The sequence below is a fragment of the Ursus maritimus genome, unplaced genomic scaffold, assembly GCF_017311325.1.
Source record: "Ursus maritimus isolate PB19 unplaced genomic scaffold, ASM1731132v1 scaffold_23, whole genome shotgun sequence".
Classification (NCBI taxonomy): domain Eukaryota; kingdom Metazoa; phylum Chordata; class Mammalia; order Carnivora; family Ursidae; genus Ursus; species Ursus maritimus.
Genome location: NW_024424786.1, coordinates 35,635,741 through 35,655,731, shown reverse-complemented (window position 1 = coordinate 35,655,731; position 19,991 = coordinate 35,635,741). Strand labels below are relative to the sequence as shown.

At 40.3% G+C, this 19,991-nt stretch overlaps 1 protein-coding gene across 1 annotated transcript; it reads left to right on the top strand.

Moving 5' to 3' along the window:
• Positions 1-15,664: 15,664 nt before the first annotated feature.
• Positions 15,665-19,564, top strand: LOC121104709 (olfactory receptor 5AN1-like). Its single transcript, XM_040638730.1, has 2 exons — positions 15,665-17,058; positions 19,290-19,564. The coding sequence occupies exons 1-2, from the start codon at positions 16,148-16,150 to the stop codon at positions 19,402-19,404; spliced, it is 1,026 nt and encodes a 341-aa protein (XP_040494664.1). The 5' UTR covers positions 15,665-16,147; the 3' UTR covers positions 19,405-19,564.
• The last annotated feature ends 427 nt before the right edge of the window (positions 19,565-19,991 follow it).

Genomic DNA, 19,991 nt, shown 5'->3' with positions numbered 1-19,991 from the left:
ATTGTTAAATATAGTGCATAATGTGGGGTTTGGTCATGAGACTTGAATAAGCCAAAAATGATCTGGGGTTTATAGTAAGCCACATTTAAATAAAGCTTCCTAAATAAGTACATTTATTATGGGGCATATAAATAGACATATATTAAACAATATTTTTGGCACTAAAAGAATCAGGCATTTTATAGCTCGTTGAAGCAAGACAAGGTACAGCTGTCCCGGGGAGGTGGGTGGGCAGATAGCTGGAGATGAATTCACTTTAGTAAAATTAGCATAATCCAGGGTGTGTCACTCATCTTTGCAACCTCTGATGATTTTTTTCAGATGGACTGAAGTTACCAAGCTCAGAATAGCTAACTGCATAAGCCAGATGCCATTTTTAGTTTTCATGGAAGAACAAAACTGCCAAGCTTGTACTTGTGCTAGTGGCACAATTCTTTGACTTGCTGAGGAAATCACATAGAAAAACAAATTACAATCGAAAGTCTATTTGGAGAGAAAGTGGGTAATGTGTGTCAGTGCCACGTATGCCCAACTACAGAGTCAAGACAGGCTGAGGCTCTGGGCCAGGGCACTGACACGTTCTCTCCCCAAGTATTCATCCTCTTCTCTTCTAAGTGACCATCTTCCCATCTAATCACTATATTCACAGATCAATTAATAGACAAAATTTCCTTCTTTGGTTGTAGGAAATATTTTGTCTCTAAAATGCCTCTGTTACACATTTTATTTATTACGATCTGATTTTGTGGTTTAATTTTTATTTTATTTTTTTAATTTACTTTTTTAAAAAGATTTTATTTATTTGACAGAGATAGAGACAGCCAGGGAGAGAGGGAACACAAGCAGGGGGAGTGGGAGAGGAAGAAGCAGGCTCATAGCAGAAGAGCCTGATGTGGGGCTCGATCCCAGATCGCCGGGATCACGCCCTGAGCCGAAGTCAGACGCTTAACCGCTGTGCCACCCAGGCGCCCCTGTGGTTTAATTTTTAGAGTTTTCAGAAGCCTGGTTATTGTCCCTATCTACCACCTACATTCCCCTAATTTTTTGGTAGGTATAAATGACTACTCTCTGATTTGCTCACTCACTCACTCACTCACTCACATACTCAGGAATTAGAGACTGATGCATTAAACAGGTTCTGATGAGAATTTAAACTTTTTCCCTAAAGACCAACAGTTTCATGTTTCTAGTCATGAATCTAGAGAAATCCAGAGCTTGCCTATTCCGTGATCATCCACGCAAACGAGGAAACACTTGCAATTCACTTCCCTGTATCCAGATAACTGATTTGGATCTCTCTGACCTACATTTGATCTGGGAGAGCCTAAATGTCTTGCATATACGAAGATGTACATGTGTTCCAGCATTCTCCCATCAGCTTGATCTATGACTACCTTCCTTGAATTCTTGGTGGGTCTCCTTGTCTGTAACATCTCCTAAATAACTCGGGAAAATAAACCAACTGTTTATATGTAAACTTCATGGCTTTTATTCCATTGCCACCCTTCTCATGCTTTCCTTTCCCCTTCTAACGCTGGTCAAGACCTTCTGTGTGCAATGCTGCTATGGCTACAGCTAGGGGTGAGATTCCCCACTTTCCTACAAGTAAAGAAATAGCCATAGCAGGCACCCGCAATCGCGGCTTGGAACTTTTATCAAGGATGTGGCAGCATCTCCCTTCCATTTTGCCAGACTAGATGAAAGACAGATAAACCTCCCACTTTGGCGGGACCACACTCTAGAACTAGACAGGCATTTTGGACCCAGGGAGACCCCATGGAGGAACAGGCTTCATCTCTCTCTCGAAACAAATTTTCTTCTGAAATAGAGTCATGGTGTTAGATTGGACTTAAATGTCAACGTAAATAGAAAAACTGGCATGTGTAAAGTATCACGTTGATATTGTATGAAATATTCTTGTTCTAATAAAACCTCTTTCTTATGCAAAGGAAGGCTGGGTGGTTTTCATCTTAAAAAATGCTTAAGGAACAAAATTATTGATGCACGTGGACCAGAGGGAGGAAGTCCCTATATTAGACATCCACTGAAACTCATAGTTCATTTTCTAACAACCCAAAGGTAAGGAAGTAGCCTGGCAGGAATCATCTCACCCTTCAACTTGACCCTCAGTCTAGAATACAATTGGAGATAAGGTCTGGGGCTGAGCTGCAACTGGGAGTTGTCCATGAACTTTATCAAAAAGAGGTGGGTTCTGAGAAGTCCTGCATCTCAGGGAACCTACCTGTCCAACCTTCCTTTACACATTTCATGCATCCTGTTACAGATAGTCTTTATAATTTGCTGTCTTATCTGTACCATCTGGTCTAGAAACCACTTTTTTCCTGCCGTCCTTCTTTTTACCAGAAGTTAAACCAGAAGGTTTAACACTTTTGGTGTCTGTGGCTGCCAGATCTCTGAAGGTTCTGGAATTGTTCTTCACACACTTGCCATCTCTGGCAGTTTTTCAACAGAAGGCCATGCATGAGATTTTCCTGTGTTAGCTAGTTAAGCATCTTTGATGAAGACACTAGTCTATTTTTTTTAAGATTTTATTTATTTGTTTATTTTTTAATTTATTTATCTATTTATTTAACTGAGAGAGAGAGAGAAAGAAAGAGGGAGAGCGTGCAAGCAGAGGGAGGGAGAGGCACAAGTAGAGTCCACACTGAGCATGGATCCTGAGCAGGGCTCAATCTCAGGACACTGAGATCATGACCTGAGCCAAAACCAACAGTCAGATGCTTGAGTCAGCCAGGTGCCCCGACAGTAGTCTTCTTTATTCATTCGATTTACCTTTATTTTACAATTATAATTAAGCATAATTCACTATTCCTTTTTGTTCTTTTTTTTTTCCTTTTGGTATTCAGCATGTGTCCTTTTTAAAACTTATTTTAAAAAATTTTAATTGAAATATACTTGACATAACATTGTGTTAAAATGTACGTGTTGATTTGATACACTTTTTTTAATTTTAATTTTTTATTATAATCATATTTTTTATTATATTATGTTAGTCACCATACAGTACATCCCCGGTTTTTGATGTAAAGTTCAATGATTCATTAGTTGCGTATAACACCCAGTGCACCATGCAATACGTGCCCTCCTTACTACCCATCACCAGTCTATCCCATTCCCCCACCCCCCTCCCCTCTGAAGCCCTCAGTTTGTTTCTCAGAGTCCACAGTCTCTCATGCTTCATTCCCCCTTCTGATTACCCCCCTTTCTTTATCCCTTTCTTCTACCAATCTTCCTAGTTCTTATGTTCCATAAATGAGTGAAACCATATGATAATTGTCTTTCTCTGCTTGACTTATTTCACTTAGCATAATCTACTCCAGTCCCGTCCATGTTGTAGCAAATGTTGTGTAATCGTTCTTTCTGATGGCTGAGTAATATTCCATTGTACATATGGACCACATCTTCTTAATCCAGTCATCTGTTGAAGGGCATCTTGGCTCCTTCCAGGATTTAGCTATTGTGGGCAATGCTGCTATGAACATTGGGGTGCATATGGCCCTTCTCTTTGCTATGTCTGTATCTTTGGGGTAAATACCCAGTAGTGCAGTGGCTGGATCATAGGGTAGCTAATTTTTAACTTTTTAAGGGACCTCCATCCACACTGTTTTCCAGAGTGGCTGTTACCAACTTGCATTCCCACCAACAATGTAGGAGGGATCCCCTTTCTCCACATCCTGTCTCCAGCAATTGTTGTTTCTTGCCTTGTCAATTTTTGCCATTCTAACTGGCGTAAGGTGGTATCTCAATGTGGTTTTGATTTGAATTTCCCTGATGGCTAATGATTTTGAACATTTTTTCATGTGTCTGTTAGCCATTTGTATGTCTTGATTGGAAAAATGTCTGTTCATATCTTCTGCCCATTTTTTGATTTGTTTATTTGTTTCTCGTGTTTTGAGTTTGAGAAGTTCTTTGTAGATCTTGGATATCAGTCTTTTATCTGTAGTGTCATTTGCAAATATATTCTCCCATTCCGTGGGCTGCCACTTAGTTTTTTTGACTGTTTCCTTGGCTGTGCAGAAGCTTTTTATCTTGATGAAGTCCCACACGTTCATTTTATCTTTTGTTTCTCTTGCCTTTGGGGATGTGTCATGAAAAAGGTTGCTGTGGCCAATGTCTTAGTGGTTGCTGCCTATGCTCTCCTCTAGGGTTTTGATGGATTCCTGTCTCACATCGAGGTCTTTCATCCATTTGGAGTTTATCTTTGTGTATGGTGTGAGAGAGTGGTCAAGTTTCATTCTTTTGCATGTAGCTATCCAATTTTCCCAGCACCATATTGAAGAGACTGTCTTTTTTCCACTGGATGTTTTTTCCTGTTTTATCAAAGATTAGTTGCCCAAAGAGCCGAGGGTCCATTTCTGGGTTCTCTCTTCTGTTCCATTGGTCTATGTGTCTGTTTTTGTGCCGGTACCATGCTGTCTTTGTGATCACAGCTTTGTAGTACAGCTCGAAATCCGGCATTGTGATGCCCCCAGCTTTGTTTTTCCTTTTCAGCAAGTCCTTAGCAATTCGTGGCCTTTTCTGCTTCCACAAAAATTTAACTGCTGTTTGTTCCAGTTCTTTGAAAAATGTCATTGGTATTTTGATTGGGATCGCATTGAAAGTGTAGATTGCTCTGGGTAGCATGGACATTTTAACTATGTTAATTCTTCCAATCCATGAGCATGGAATATTTTTCCATCTTTTTGTGTCTTCTTTAATGTCTTTCAAGAGTGATTTGTAGTTTCTAGAATATAGATCCTTTACATCTCTGGTTAAGTTAATTCCAAGATAATGTATGATTTTTGGTGCTATTGTAAATGGGATGGATTCTCTAATTTCTCTTTCTTCAATCTCATTGTTCGTGTATAGAAATGCAACTGATTTCTGAGCATTGATTTTGTATCCTGCCACATTACTGAATTGCTCTATAACTTCTAGTAGTTTGGGGGTGGATTCTTTTGGGTTTTCCATATAGAGTAATACATGTTTTTTAAAGACTTATTTATATTAGAGAGAGAGAGCGTGCGCGCACACCAGCACACAGGGGTGGGGCAGAGTGAGAGAGAAGGAGAGAAGCAGACTCCCCGCTGAGCATGGAGTCTGACGCAGGGCTCAATCTCACTACCCTGAGATCATGACGCTGAGATCATGACCTGAGTCTAAATCAAGAGTCAGATGCTCAACCTACTGAGCCACCCTGGGGGATGGTTTGATGCATTTATATATTTGATACATTTATGTATTTTGATGTGATTGCCACTGTAGCAGAGTTAGCACCTCTATCACATCACATAATTACCATTTCTTATTTGTGGTTGGAATAATTTAAGATCTAGTCTCTTAGCAAGTTTGATGATTATAATACAATATTGCCTATATTCATTACACTTTGCATTAGGTCTCTAAGATTTATTTACCACTAGTTGCAAGTTTTTACTCTGTTTTTATGAGTTCGGCTTTTTTAGATTCCACACATGTTATGTAGTATTTGTCTTTCTTTGTCTGACTTATCTCACTTAGCATGTCCTCAAGGGCCATCCATTTCATCTCAAGTGGTGGATTTCCTTCTTTCTCATGGCTAAATAATATTCCTGTGTGTGTGCGTGTGTGTGTGTGTGTGTGTGTGTGTGTGTGAGAGAGAGAGAGAGAGAGAGATACATCACATTTTATCTATTCATACATTGATGGGCACTCAGGTTATTTCCATATCTTAGCTATTGTAAATAATGCTACAATAAACATGGAAGTGCAGATATCTCTTTGATACTCTGTTTTCATTTCCTTTGGGTGGGGTGTATACCCAGGAGTGAATCACTGGACTGTATGGTATTTCTATTTTTAATTTTTTGAGGAAACTCCATGCTGTTTTTATAGTGGCTGCACCAATTCGCATTCCCATCAACCACCGAAGAGGGTTCCCTTTTGTCCACATCCTCACCTAAACTGGTTATCTCTTATCTTCTTGATGGTGGCCATTCTAACAGGAGGTGATGTGTCATTGTGGTTTTAATTTGCATTTCCCTGATGATTAGTGAGGTTGAGCATCTTTTCATGTAGCTGTTAGCCATTTAGATATTTTCAGCATATGTCCTTTAAACTGAGTTTGATGGTGTCCTTTCTCTACCACCACATGGTAGACTTTCACTTGCAGGAGTTAGAAGGGTTCAGAGTAGAAAGGAGAGGAATCTCAATTCAGTGAATCTTTCTGTGACTTTGTGTACCTGCTTGGGTTCCAAAGAGCTAGGGAAAGACTGCCCCGCTCTCACACCTTGCCATCTTGGCTTCTATCATTTACATTAACAGGACTGTCAGTGTTCCAGTATGTGAATAATGCCTGGCACATTGTACGCACTTAATAGTTGTCAGAAGAATTAACCTTAGTATTTTTTTTAAAAAAGATTTTATTTATTTGACAGAGAGTGAGGCAGCGAGAGAGGGAACACAAGCAGGGGGAGTGGGAGAGGGAGAAGCAGGCTTCCTGCTGAGCAGGGAGCCCAATGGGGGGCTCGATCCCCCAACGCTGGGATCATGACCTGAGCCAAAGGCAGACGCTTAAGGACTGAGCCACCCAGGCCCTCCAACCTTAGTATTTTAGTACAAATCTTAGTATTTTCGTCCTTTCTCTCCTGCCCCCCCCCCCACTGTATTTTATTCCCTTTGGGAGTCTTATCACACTTTAATTCGGGAGAGGCATTCCTAGACTTCTCAGGGACTTCAAATTTGGCCTATCTCAAGAAGATGTGAGGGGATTTCTATTTACTCCTTAAAGTGGCGCTCTCATATGGTCATGGCCCAGGCTTTGACTTCTGGACACTCAATCTTAACTGTGCATTTGTGTTAAGATTTTATTCTTAAGATGACACCACATTAAATATTCTTAGCCCACGCCTTCGAACTCCAGTCATTGCAGCGGGCATGCCCTGGAGCTGCGAGCCTCCTTGCCCGCCGCGTCCCCAGGCTCCAGCTCAGCCAAGAAAGGAGGGCACCACACGGCCAGTCGTGTGCAAGTGCTGAGGTGGTCTCAGCACGCCAGGCCGGCATCACGGGGCCTCGACTTCCTGGCCTGCGGCGTCACTCCAGAATCTCAAAGCCCCTCAACGCTCTGTTGCAGCATGATGACGTCGCTTCTCCCAGTTCACTAGGTCCACCCTCTTTTTCCGAGTCAATTTTTTTTTTTTTAAAGATTTTATTTATTCCACAGAGATAGAGACAGCCAGCGAGAGAGGGAACACAGGCAGGGGGCGTGGGAGAGGAAGAAGCAGGCTCATAGCAGAAGAGCCTGATATGGGGCTCAATCCCATAACGCCCAGATCACGCCCTGAGCCAAAGGCAGACGCTTAACCGCTGTGCCATCCAGACGCCCCTCCGAGTCAATTTCTGCATGTCCTCCAGGGTGACCCCAGCCCCAGAGGGCCGCAGCACAGCGTGAGGCGTCCCGCCTCTCAGGCTGTCGCGAGTCACAGCGCACACGCCACGCTCCCTGCACGTGATGAGCCCCACGCGGCCTGAAACGCGGGGAAGCGCATGAGCGTCAGGTCTGACATGCGCAGTGGCTTCCCCGACGCAGAACAGGTCACGGTGCGCGAGGGTGTTTCCGGCGTGGTAGGCTTGGTCTCGGCGTCAGCCACAGGGTCCGGCCCGCGCTTTGTCCTTGTCTTTTCCTGCGCTGGGCCCGTGTGGGGCATCCCCTGGGCCATTCCTGGGGCGGCCTCGGGCGTGAGGGGTTGTGGGTCCTGCTCCTAGGGGCCGCCTCTGTCTCCAGGAAGCGGGCACCTGGTTCTGCTCCCCGGCTGCGCAGCTCTTCACGCTCGTCACGCCGGGCTCACCGCTGCTTCTCTAGGCCTTCATCTGCCCAGCGATCTCCTCCCTCTGGAGCGAAATGTTCTCCAGGACTGCCTACCGCTCGTACAGGAGGTCGTCTGGGGTGACGACGGACCCAGGCAGGTCTGTGGCCTGAACGGCATCCCGGCTCCGTGGGGCGGGCGTTCGGGTCCTGGAGCTTGAGGCCGGTGCCCGTCTTCTCACCACAGGTGTAGACGTCCACGCTGGAACGGTTCTTGAGGGCGTGTCATCCTCTCAGACGGCGCCCTGTTCCTTCCTTGCTTCTTCAACTGCGCCGGTATTTTGGTTCCTAAGACCGAGTTGTTACTCAGCACGTAAGTCAGTAAAGTATTTAACAAAAAATAAGAGCAGTAATTCATGTGGCAGGTAAATTCTCAGTAGACTGGTTTTGAGGGAAATGTGGTTATCATGACTTTTTAATTTTTAGGCTGTACTACATTGTAACAACATTTACTTTTTTGTTTTAAAAAGAATTGGTCTCATAGTGAATTGAAACTGCGATTCAGTAGGTGTTGTTTTACAGATCAGTTAAAATGTAGTGAAATGATTTATTTTGGTTTCTATGTGTGGGATACAGAATTTCTCAGTTTTTCAGTCAACACATATTGAAATTTAAGTTTTAAATTATAGCCTAATTATAGTTTTGGAATGAAAGCAAAATGTGATTTTATCATATCTTAACTGTATATATATTTATATTTATATTTTACTTAGATAGAAGGCCCTAAACATTAAAAAATGTGGTTGTAACAGTAGGCTGTAGACATTAGTAAAATAACAGTATAAGGTAGTTACCTTTTTATGAGTAAGGGTGCTGAGTAGAAATTAGGATAAAAATGAATTCGATTAAAAATATATAAACATACAAATAAAAAGTTTCATTTCAAAGGTAATAAAGGGAAATTAAAAGTTTTCTTTTTTACCTAATGAAATATCAGTGAAAAATGTTAAAATAATTTTTAAATTGCATTATCTGAACACTGGGGAAAATACCATGGACAATGGTATATAGTCAGATATTTCTACTGCAAATATAAAATGGCTTAAGAAATTTGAAAATAGGGGTGCCTGGGTGGCTCAGTTGGTTGTGTCTGACTCTTGATTTCAGCTCAGGTCTTGATCTCAGGGTTGTGAGCTCAAGCCCTGCATTGGGCTCGGTGCTGGGCTTGGATCCTACTTAAAAAAAATTTTTTTTTGAAAATATGTGGGCAAACATAATGGGCTGAATCCGTACATTTGCCTTTACTCCTTCCTAGAGCCTGCCTAAAATGACAATAAAGGTTTTTTTTTAACCCATAAAATCACTAAGAAATGTAAAGTAGGATAAATGACAACAGAAGCTGAAGCTGGAAGCTGATCTATGAGGAATAACCAACTCAGATTCAAGAAATCAGGAAGCTGTGGGTCCTAGGTATGTGGGGCAGGAAAGCCAAGAAGCAGCAAATTGATTTCCATTGCACAACCCTCAGAAGGATCAGGAATTGTAGGCACTAGGCACCTGTGTAGCGGGTGGGGCTTAGAACTGGAGATTTGATTGAAAATCTATTAAAAGTAACTAGACTTCTAGACCAGCCTGTCCCCTCCTCTTGCATACAGGAAATTCCACCTGTCCCCACCATTCCTCCTTTCCTCTAGTAGATTATTGGAAGTTTCTTCTCTGGAGAATTAAATCAAGATACATGGGCCCAGGGCCATCAGATATATCTATGGGTGAATGATAAAAACAGAGGGATGAAGTAATATCTAAGTAGTGAAGATTCTTCAGTGCAGGGAGTGCAGTGCACTAATATCTGTGCAGGGAGATTCTGCACTGCACACCTGCTCCATTCACTTACTCAACTTTCAAAATACTCCTAGCTAGGTTGTTATCTTCTGGGTACGATACTGGAGAATTCTGGGTAGAAAAAAACCTGCCCATGATTACAGCAGAGGTTTATCAGATCAGTTGAGAAGTGCTCCCCAGATGCCTAGCAGGTAGCCCAACAGAGGGGAGTCTCTGGTCATAAACACCAAACCTCAAATCTTGCTTTTTAGTACCTCTCAGAGGCTATAAAGGAGTCAAAGTCATCAGTTTCTGGATAAAAGCAAGCCCGGAACATGCTCCATGGTAGCTTCCCAGAGACTGTGCAAGACTTCAGAAATGATGGCTATTGTGTGTGTCGGTGGCAAGACCCAGGTCCCAGAGGTCTGAGCCTCTCAGGGATTCTAGTACAATTTGTTGACCAGGGAGCAGAACCACCACCGGACTGGGGGTACCATGGAGACTCAGTACAACCAAGAGAATTTAAAGAAAAATTTTAAAAGATATTTTTTCATATAAGAGGCTATGGACTAATTTCATACATATTACATCACTATTTATACAGTACCTTACACTTCATGTCATTTAGATTTGATTTTTTTCTGTTACCATATAAAGATGGCAGGTGAGAAATTATATTGCAGATATTACAGAAAGAACCTTTGGGCACATAGAGGTCGGCCACAGTCTTCCCACTGTACAGGAACATACATGGTTCTTTCTGACCAGAAACATGACCTCTATTGTGTGCCCATGGTGCCCACATTCTATACTTTTGGTGTTACACCTTTAAAACTATCTTAAGAACCTGCTCATGTTAAGGATTAAGTTATTGAAGTTCTTANCAGGGGGGGGGGGGAAATATAACGACTAATCTATCAGCAAGAGTTAAATAATTAATTCATTGCCCATCCATCCCTTTCTCCCTAGAAGTGAGAATAGTTGAAGTAGATCAAACGAAGAATGGGACCTCATCTAAAACATCCCTGTATTCCTAGTAATTGGTAGGGTAGATGACTTTCATTTTCAAAAAACTAGAAACAAGCAAAAATGTTTGTGGGAATGATGTTAAGTAGATATTTTTAGTGAAGGATTAGTAATGCAGCATAACATGTTGGAAAGAACTCCAAATCAGAACATAGAAATTACAATGACTATTAATAGAAGGCAGGCTTGTACCGAACCCCCTGGTGAGTGCTTTATGAGTATTATGCAATTTGCTTCTCTCTATGAAGACCTACTCTATGAAGTAGCTACTACTATCAGGCCCATTTTATGACAATCCTGAGGCTGGGAGAGGTGAATTTGCTCATGGTCACACAGTCATCAAGTGGAAGGGTCAGAATTCTACCCAGATTGGTTGATACCAATGCCCCAGGTTGTAACCATGATACCCATGCCCCAGGTTGTAACCATGGCAGGTCAGGTTAGTTTTATTGTTTTCCTTACTGCCTCAATTTCCTTGCTTACGCATAGGAAATAATGCCATGTCCGCCTCACAGGCTGCTGTCATGATTGGATCTGGTCAGATATTTGAGCAAATGCATGGATGTATATATATGAAATAAAAGTGCTTTGTACCCAAAGAAATGTTAACATATCTAATTTATTTTAATTAAGATATTTTGCCGGGGCGCCTGGGTGGCACAGCGGTTAAGCATCTGCCTTCGGCTCAGGGCGTGATTCCGGCGTTATGGGATCGAGCCCCACATCAGGCTCCTCCGCTATGAGCCTGCTTCTTCCTCTCCCACTCCCCCTGCTTGTGTTCCCTCTCTCGCTGGCTGTCTCTATCTCTGTCGAATAAATAAATAAAATTAAAAAAAAAAGATATTTTGCCAACTAGTATGTTACCAGTGTCATCTTGAGCAAATCTTTTAGCTCCTCTGGCTTTGGGTTCCTCACCTGGTAATTGAAGGTATTGGACTAGATGGTCCATAGGTCCTTTTCAACTTGAAGGACTCCAAGATCGTTAAAAGAAAAGCTGTAATTATGAGATCGTTAGGACCATGGGGAAATGGGGAATGGATCCAGAAGGGACATGGAAAAATGGGACATGAAATTAGCAGGGATAAAAACTCCATGACAACCGTGACTCCAGGGAACAAGTACCCAGAGGGTTTTCTCCCTCTAATTGTCTTTTCTCCTATTATCTCTTACCTTAACAATGACACATTTAAGAGGATCTCCAGTTGTGAGCATCTCTCTTAATCTGAGTGGACAGCCTATTTCATGGCCAAAGGCTCCCAACTTGCAGAGCAATAGAACCCACCTGGAATATTCCTTTGGAAAAGAAATAAGCAATTTCAGCCTTTGGCAAGAGCTCTGTTTTCTTGGGAAATCTGAGTCAACGTGAGAGGGCAAGATTTGGTGAGAACAGTGGATTCTGTGCTATCTTAATAGCCGTGTGATTCTTCCAGTAGGACCTGTGTGGAGCAAAGTTTACGGTCCTGAGTCTCTCCCATTTTTCACCTCTTCTCACTCCCACACCCTCCACTCTGGGCTCTTTCTTGGGTTCTCTTTCTCCTTGCTCAACTTCTCTGAACCTCATTGAAAAAGATTAATGCCTAATCTAAAATTTCAGGGATCATTCTGGGATGAGGGATGAATATTGAGTTCCAGTTCTGCAATTTCTTAAGGGTGTGACCTTGAGCTCTGTCACCTTCAGGTTTTTTTTTTCACCTGTAAAATTGGGGATAATGGGATTATTTAGAATCTAATGAGATGATGATTATAAAAGCTAACAAATTTTAGAAGTCAATAATTGAGCACTGAATTAAAAATAACAGTTCACTGACTTCAGAGGAATTTCCTAAGATCCCATATTCTTGTCTAGATTTTCCAATTTTATCCATTCCAAGGACACTTTGAATTTTCTTTTGTGTAAGGAATCTGTTGTTATATTAAGTTGATTTCCATGTTAATATATAGCTTTGATTGAAAATTTTTGAGTAGCAAAAGGCAAGCAGGTCACTAAATAATGATATAACAAGTACTCATGTACAATTCCATTGACCTTGTGAAATCTTCAAATGGCTCTCTGTGGTCATCTTTGGAGTCCCTGCAGGTCTGGAGGCACAGGTGTGGGTAACACAGATATTAGAGATGCCTCACTTCAAGGCATTGTTGGTCTGTCTCTTTTAACATTTTTTTTTCACTTACATTGTTCTTCTTCATTGCAACATTGGCTTTCTTTAGCTGATTTTGTACTCTGCACAACCTTACAAACTGGCCATGTCCTCAGTAGCCAGAATTGGAAAGGTTTTGATTAGGTAGATGCACATAGTAAAGTCTCTAGTTAATATTTACATCAGTCACCTTTTCTTTAAATTGTCTTGTGAAATGGTGGACACATGCAAAAACTTAATCAAAAAGTGAATTTTTCTCCTTTTCCTATAGCTTACTAAAGTTTAACAGGATACATTTTATCATGAATTAGTAAAACAATCCACAATTCCTCTTTTTTGGGAATGATGAGCCACATAAAATACCTTTACCTCTGGCTGCCTTTGTCACCAGAATGTAGTAAGAAAGTGAAGAGCTTTACTGCAAGTGATTGATCAGAAGCTTGACTTCTTTTCACTGAACTGATCAATTATGTCGGTGTATTGGGTGATGTTGTGCATGAGAGTTTATATTTTCCAAAATATTTTCATTGACTCCAACTCATCATGGATAAAATTGTGGAGAAATCATATTGGCAACACTTAAGGAGTCAACAGAGAGATTTCCAACCTCATAAAACCATGATTGAAATGAAATAAGATAATTTTAGTTTTGCATCCAAAAGGGGTGAAAGAACCATTGTTCAATATGTAGTTATTCAGTAACACAAATATTAGTATACAAGGTGCTTATCGTTAAGTAGTGAGGCATCTCCAGTAGAGCATGTACTGTGTAGAGCCTCGTGAGCTCAGAGTACCTGGTGGTGGTGGCACATAAAAAGGGACATGAGGAGTTTACAGTCCAGCTGACTGGGAGGTAACGGAGTAATCCGAGATAGAAATAAATACAGTCATTGCCTAACGATATTCTTGACTCTAGGCTTAGAGACCTTAGAAAATAATTGATCTAAAGAGCTCCTTGATATTTCACTATTAGTTTGCTTTTTCCTTCACAGAGAGGAATGATAATGGGGATGATAACTGCTAACATTTATTGAGCCCTTACTGTTTTAAGCCCTTTATGTCAACCAATCCTTGCAGCAACCCTCTGAGGTGATAAGTACTCTTAGTGCCATTTATAGATGAGGCAACTGAGGCACAGAGGGGTTTAATAACTTGCTAAGGATGACACAGCCAGTAGGTCAAAGCCAGGAAATTCTGAAAGTCTGTTCTCTCTGTGATTCTCTCTCTTTTTCAATTCCCCTCCTTCCCCTCTCCCTTGTGTCTTACACTGGGCTTACTTTTAAGGATTTATATATCTTAATAACTTTTCTTCCTATAAATATAATGTTTGTCAAAAATTGATCAAATACAGAGAGGCTTAAAGAAGGAAATCAAAATCATACCAGTCATTACTTCTGGTATTTTTAATTGTCTCCTGTGTTCATATGTGTGTGAGAGACAGAGACATAGAGACTGAGATACTATATAAAGCAGAAAAATTTTTCCTTCAGAAAGGTAGACTCATTTTGTACCCTCATCGGAAGTAAGTATGAGTGCCCCATCCCCTGATTCGTGCCTTTTTTATTAAAGGCATTACTACATTGTCTTTTTTATGCTTTGTGACTCTTTTTCCCTGATCCATTGTATTACAAAAAGTATTTTATTTACGTGGGTTTTTCTCACATAACCAAGTTTAAAATTGTTACATTTTTCTCTTCTAGTTTCTGTGTTGGTGTTATATTTCAGACATTTTTTCCACATACCAAGATTACATAAATGCATATCAAGAATTTATCAGTTGTCTATCAATTTAAAATACTAATTTTATCATACTTAAATTCTTACTGATATTTAAATTTTTCTAAAATATCTATAAGGTCTTTTGACATATTCCTATTTTTATAAGAATAGTGAATTGTCAGTGTTTAATACTTTTTAATCCTTGAAAGTTCATGTCTTTTTAATTATTAATATTTTTTCAAAAATTTCTTAGCTATTCTCACTGATTTACTCTTTCATCTCAAGGAAGGACAGTTGGTTATGGAGCATAGGCCATAGTTGCAATCCATTATGACTCTGTTAGTGAGCTCTAACACGATGACTGTATCAATAAAACATATGAAATATACTATGTAGTACCTGGTAATTGAAGTTATTTACTTTTCCTCTGCATCAAGGTCCATCATAGTGTGTTGCTGGTTGTCAGTTGAGCAAGTGTACCCAAACTCAAGCAGACTAAATGGAAAATTGTTTCTGTGCTTTGTGTCTTCGTGGCCCCAGGTGGTTTGATTTGCTTCTACATGAGGTCTGAATCTACATCTGCCCAGAGGTAATGATTCCTCACTGTCTACAAGGTCAGTGGTGCCTCAGGAAATCCCTCAAATTAACCCATAGAACTACAGCACTGTTGACGCTGCTAACCATGGGTACAGCTGTCATTCATGGCTATCTGTAAGCAATCCATGATGGTAACAGCCAACAGCTATTGAACAATTACTGTGTACGGAATTGTGTGCTGAATATCCCCATGAATTTTCATGTAACTATCCTAGTAATCTGAGAGTTCAGGGGCTCTTAATGTTCTCACGTTATTTTGAGTTAATCAATCCTAGTGTGTAAGCTACTGGGACAAGTTCATAAAGCGAGAGGGAATCAGACAAAACTCCAAAGTCTGAACCTTTAACTACAGTACCATGCTGTTTGTCAAGTAGTAAAATACCCTAAAATTGAAAAAAGGTTGGGGTCAATAGTGAGCTATACTAACTTCCCTTTGGTATACTTAGTAGGAAGACTTCCTTAAGAACACTTGTTCCATGACTTTATTGGGCACATATACTGTGCCTCAGGAAAATATTATCAGAGTCATAAGTTATGATACAGTTTTCCAGACCAGTTAGAAGATGATATATTAAATGTATTCATATAAGAGTTTGTGAAATTATTACAGACAGGGTAAATAAGTTAAGGATGAAAGAGAAAATTTTAAAACATTGTCTAGATGACCATCTGGGACTGAAGGGCTATCTCAGTGTTAATCTGGAGTGATTCCTTATGTTCTTGTAAAGCAGCAGTTTATATGAATTATCAGAGGTTTTAAAAAAAGTTTTATGATCTCTGTAATAAAAACAACATTTCTATTATTTCTCCGTCAAATTCAAAAATATCTCTTTAATTTTCATGAGACTTCATGAAATAATTGAGAATTTGAAACAGTAAAAAGTATTTCTTGACAATTTGAGGTGAAAATCTGGGGTCTTTTAATCAGGACAGTGAGGCATTGGGTCTTTCCCAGCACTCAACTGGAGGAAAAAATCGCACAAATGAAATTTGTAATGCTGTCATTTCACCTGAGTCAGCAGTGCGTTTTCTTCTCTTTTCTGATTTCAGAAGCAGCAAGCCAATGATTGGGGGAGGAAATATTACAGAGATCACTTATTTCATCCTTTTGGGATTCTCTGATTTTCCCAGAATCCTAGCAGTGCTCTTTGTTGTATTCCTGCTGATCTACATTTTGACTCTGACTTGGAACCTGTGCCTCATCATCTTAATAACGATGGACTCTCACCTCCACACACCCATGTACTTCTTCCTCAGTAATCTGTCCTTCATAGATATCTGCTATGTGAGCTCTATAGCTCCCAAGATGCTCTCCACCTTTTTTCAAGAGCAGCAGACTATCACCTTTGTGGGTTGTGCTGTTCAGTACTTTGTCTTTTCAACCATGGGACTGAGTGAGTCTTGTCTCTTGACAGCCATGGCTTATGACCGATATGCTGCCATTTGTAATCCACTTCTCTATTCAGCAATCATGTCACCCACCCTCTGTTTTCGGATGGTGCTGGGATCCTATATGGCTGGACTCTCTGCTTCTATATCCCAATTGTGTACCATGTTTCAGCTCCACTTCTGTGGGCCTAATGTCATCAAGCACTTCTTCTGTGACATGCCCCAACTGTTAAATCTGTCCTGCACTGATACTTTCTTTGTACAACTGTTGATTGCTATATTAGCAATGCTCTTTGGGATAGTAAATGCCCTCATTATCATGATATCCTATGGCTATATTGCCATGTCCATCATGAAGATCACTTCAGCTAAAGGCAGGTCCAAGGCTTTCAACACCTGTGCTTCTCATCTGACAGCAGTTTCCCTCTTCTATACCTCAACTGTCTATGTCTATTTGAGTTCCAGCTCTGGTGGTTCCTCTAGCCTTGACAGATTTGCATCAATATTCTACACTGTGGTTATTCCCATGTTGAATCCGTTGATTTACAGTCTGAGGAACAAGGAAATCAAAGATGCCGTGAGGAGGTTACAAAAGAAGAGATGGTCTTTCTGACATCCTGTCCATATGTGTCCTATCGGGAACCTTAACCCCCAATAATATGCACATGAGTGGACTAACAAAATTCATAATGCCTTTGGGGAAATAAAGCTTAATTTTTCATAGATAATATGCCAAATGGTCTGACAGCTGACTTGATTCCACACAAACACAATACCTTTAAGTCCTGGAGGTTCATACTTTCACCCTACATGAGGAGTGGCCTCATTATTTATTAATATTCTGCAAGTGGGACTCCTGGGTGGCTCAGTCTGTTAAGAGTCTGAATAGGTCATGATCCCGGGGTCTTGGAATGGAGCCCCATATTAAGCTCTGTGCTCAGTGGGGAGTCGGCTTCTCCCTCTCACTCTCCTCTGTGCTTTCTCTCTCTCTCTCTCTCTCTCTCTCTCTCTCTCAGAAATTAGATAAAATATCTTAATAAAATATTACAGTTAGTGAATATTAAATATTGCAGACTAAGAACAAATATGGAGAGCTGGTATTCTTTTTTATTGTCTGTGTTCAACATTTTATATCGTAGAGATTTATGATTTTGTATGGGGTGATCTAATTTATGGAGTAGATGATTAGACTTACTCTAATGCTGATATTTTCTGGGAAGCCTCAAAAGCCAGAGACGAAATAGTGCGATAGGCAGGGATATTAACTGTGGCCACTTTTCTCTGTCTAATGTAGAACCTAAAATGTTTAGTCCTCGTGATCTGTTTCAAAAGTGGAACAAGATGTGTATCAACACTGGCTGCTGATATACAGATTGCTCAGACTTGAACCAACTGATATAAAACAGATGTTACAATTACATATTATCCCTGGAGAGTGACTGGGTTTTTAATGTTTTTTGGGGGGGCGGGGTCTCAATTCTGATAAGTCACATAGTTCTTCCATTTAGTTAAAGACTATAAATGAAGAGGTATTTGAAGCCTTGCCAAACTTTTCACAAGTTTAGAGATGGACAGGACTGAGGGAAGGAGAATCATTGAAACCGGAGAGAGTGTGAAGGCTTATTCCACGCCACAGAAGTACTACAATATGATTAAAGGATGTCTGCCCTCATCCCTGCCATGCAGGCATAGGTATGTTCTTTGAAGCACTGTTCTTTAAAAATGTGTAAGAATGTCTGAGAAGTCTTTCTAAGAAACGATGAGGGCTTCAGTAGGAGAAAGGTCTCTGTGAGGAATGTAACACAGTGTTATTGGTTATAGTCATTATGCTATGCATTAGATTGCCAGGTTTCTTCATCCTTTAGTTGCAAGACTGTACCTTTTCAAAAAACCTATCTCAAATTCCCTTGCCCCCCAGGCCCTGCTAACCACCGTTGTGCTCTCTGTTACTGTGAGATTGACTTTTTGATTCTGCCTATTCATGATCTCATACAGTATTTGTCTTTCTCTGTCTGGCTTATCTCACTTGGCATAATGCTGTCAGGGTGCATCCATAATGTCTCAAATGTCAGGAGTTCCTTCACTCTCCCAGTTGAATAATATTCCACTGTATTGTATGTATATACCATGTCTTCTTTATCATCTTTATCATTCCCATATCTTGTCTGTTATGAAGAAAGCTGCAATATACATGGGAGTGCAGATTATTTTTTGGTGTCTGTTTTTGTTTGTGTTGAATGTATACCCAGAAGTGGGGTTGGTGGATCATATGGTAGTTCTCTAAGTTTTTGACGAACATCCCTACTATTGTTGATAGTGGCTGAACCAAATTATGTTTCCATCCATAGTGTACAATTATACCCTTTATTCCACATCCTCACCACCACTTGTTATCTCTTTCTTGATGGTAGTCATTCTAACAGGTGTGAATTGATACCTCATTGTGCTTTTGATTCGCATTTCCCTGATGATTAGTGATGTTGGGAACCTTTTCATATACCTGTTGTCCATTTGAGTGTCTTCTAGGACGAATATCTATTCATTTCCTCTACTCATTTTTTAATCAGATTGTTTTGCTTTTGAGTTGTAGGAGTTCATTTTATATATTGAATATTAACCCCTTACATGATACATGCTTGGCAAATATTTTTCAAGCTATGGTTTCCAGGTATTTTCTCCCATTCTGTCAGTTGATTTATATTGTAGATTGTTTCGTTTGCTGTGTGGAAAGTTTTACATTTGATATAGTTCTGCTTGTTGCGTTTTGCTTTTGTTGCTTGCTCTTTTTGTGTGAGATACAAAATATCATTTTCAAGACTAAGGTCAAGGATCTTGTTCCCTATCTTTCCTTCTAGGAGTTTTGTGGTTTCAGATCTAACCTTCCTGTCTTTAATCCATTCAGGGTTAATTTTTGTGAGTGGTGTAAGGTAGTGGTCCAATTTCATTATTGTGCATAGGGTTATCCAGGTTTTCCAAAACCATTAGTTAAAGAGACTATTCTTTCCCCACTGAGTATGGCTGGTTCCTTTGTTAAATGTTAGTTGACGTATAGATGGGATTTTATTTCTGGAATCTATTGTGTTCTGTTGGTTGATGTGTCGTTTATGTCAGACCCATACTGTTTTGTTTAGTATAGCTTTGTAGTATAGTTTGAAATCAGGAGTGTGATGTCTTCCCTTTTGTTCTTTCTTAAGATTGCTTTGGCTTTGATCTCTTAAAGTTTCATGCAAATTTTAGGATTCCTTTTGTATTCTGGTGAAAAAATATCATTGGTCTTTTTTTATTTGAATTTAATTAGCCATGGTAATGTACATCATTAGTTTCTGATATAATGTTTAATGAATCATTAGTTGAGTATATCACCCAGTGCTCATCGTATCACGTGTCCTCTTTAGTGCCCATCACCCAGTTTCCCAGTCCCCCCACCCACCTTCCTTTCCACAGCACTCAGTTTGTTTCCTGGAGTCAAGAGTCTCATATGGTTTGCCTCCCTCTCTGATTTCTTCCAGTTCTCTTCC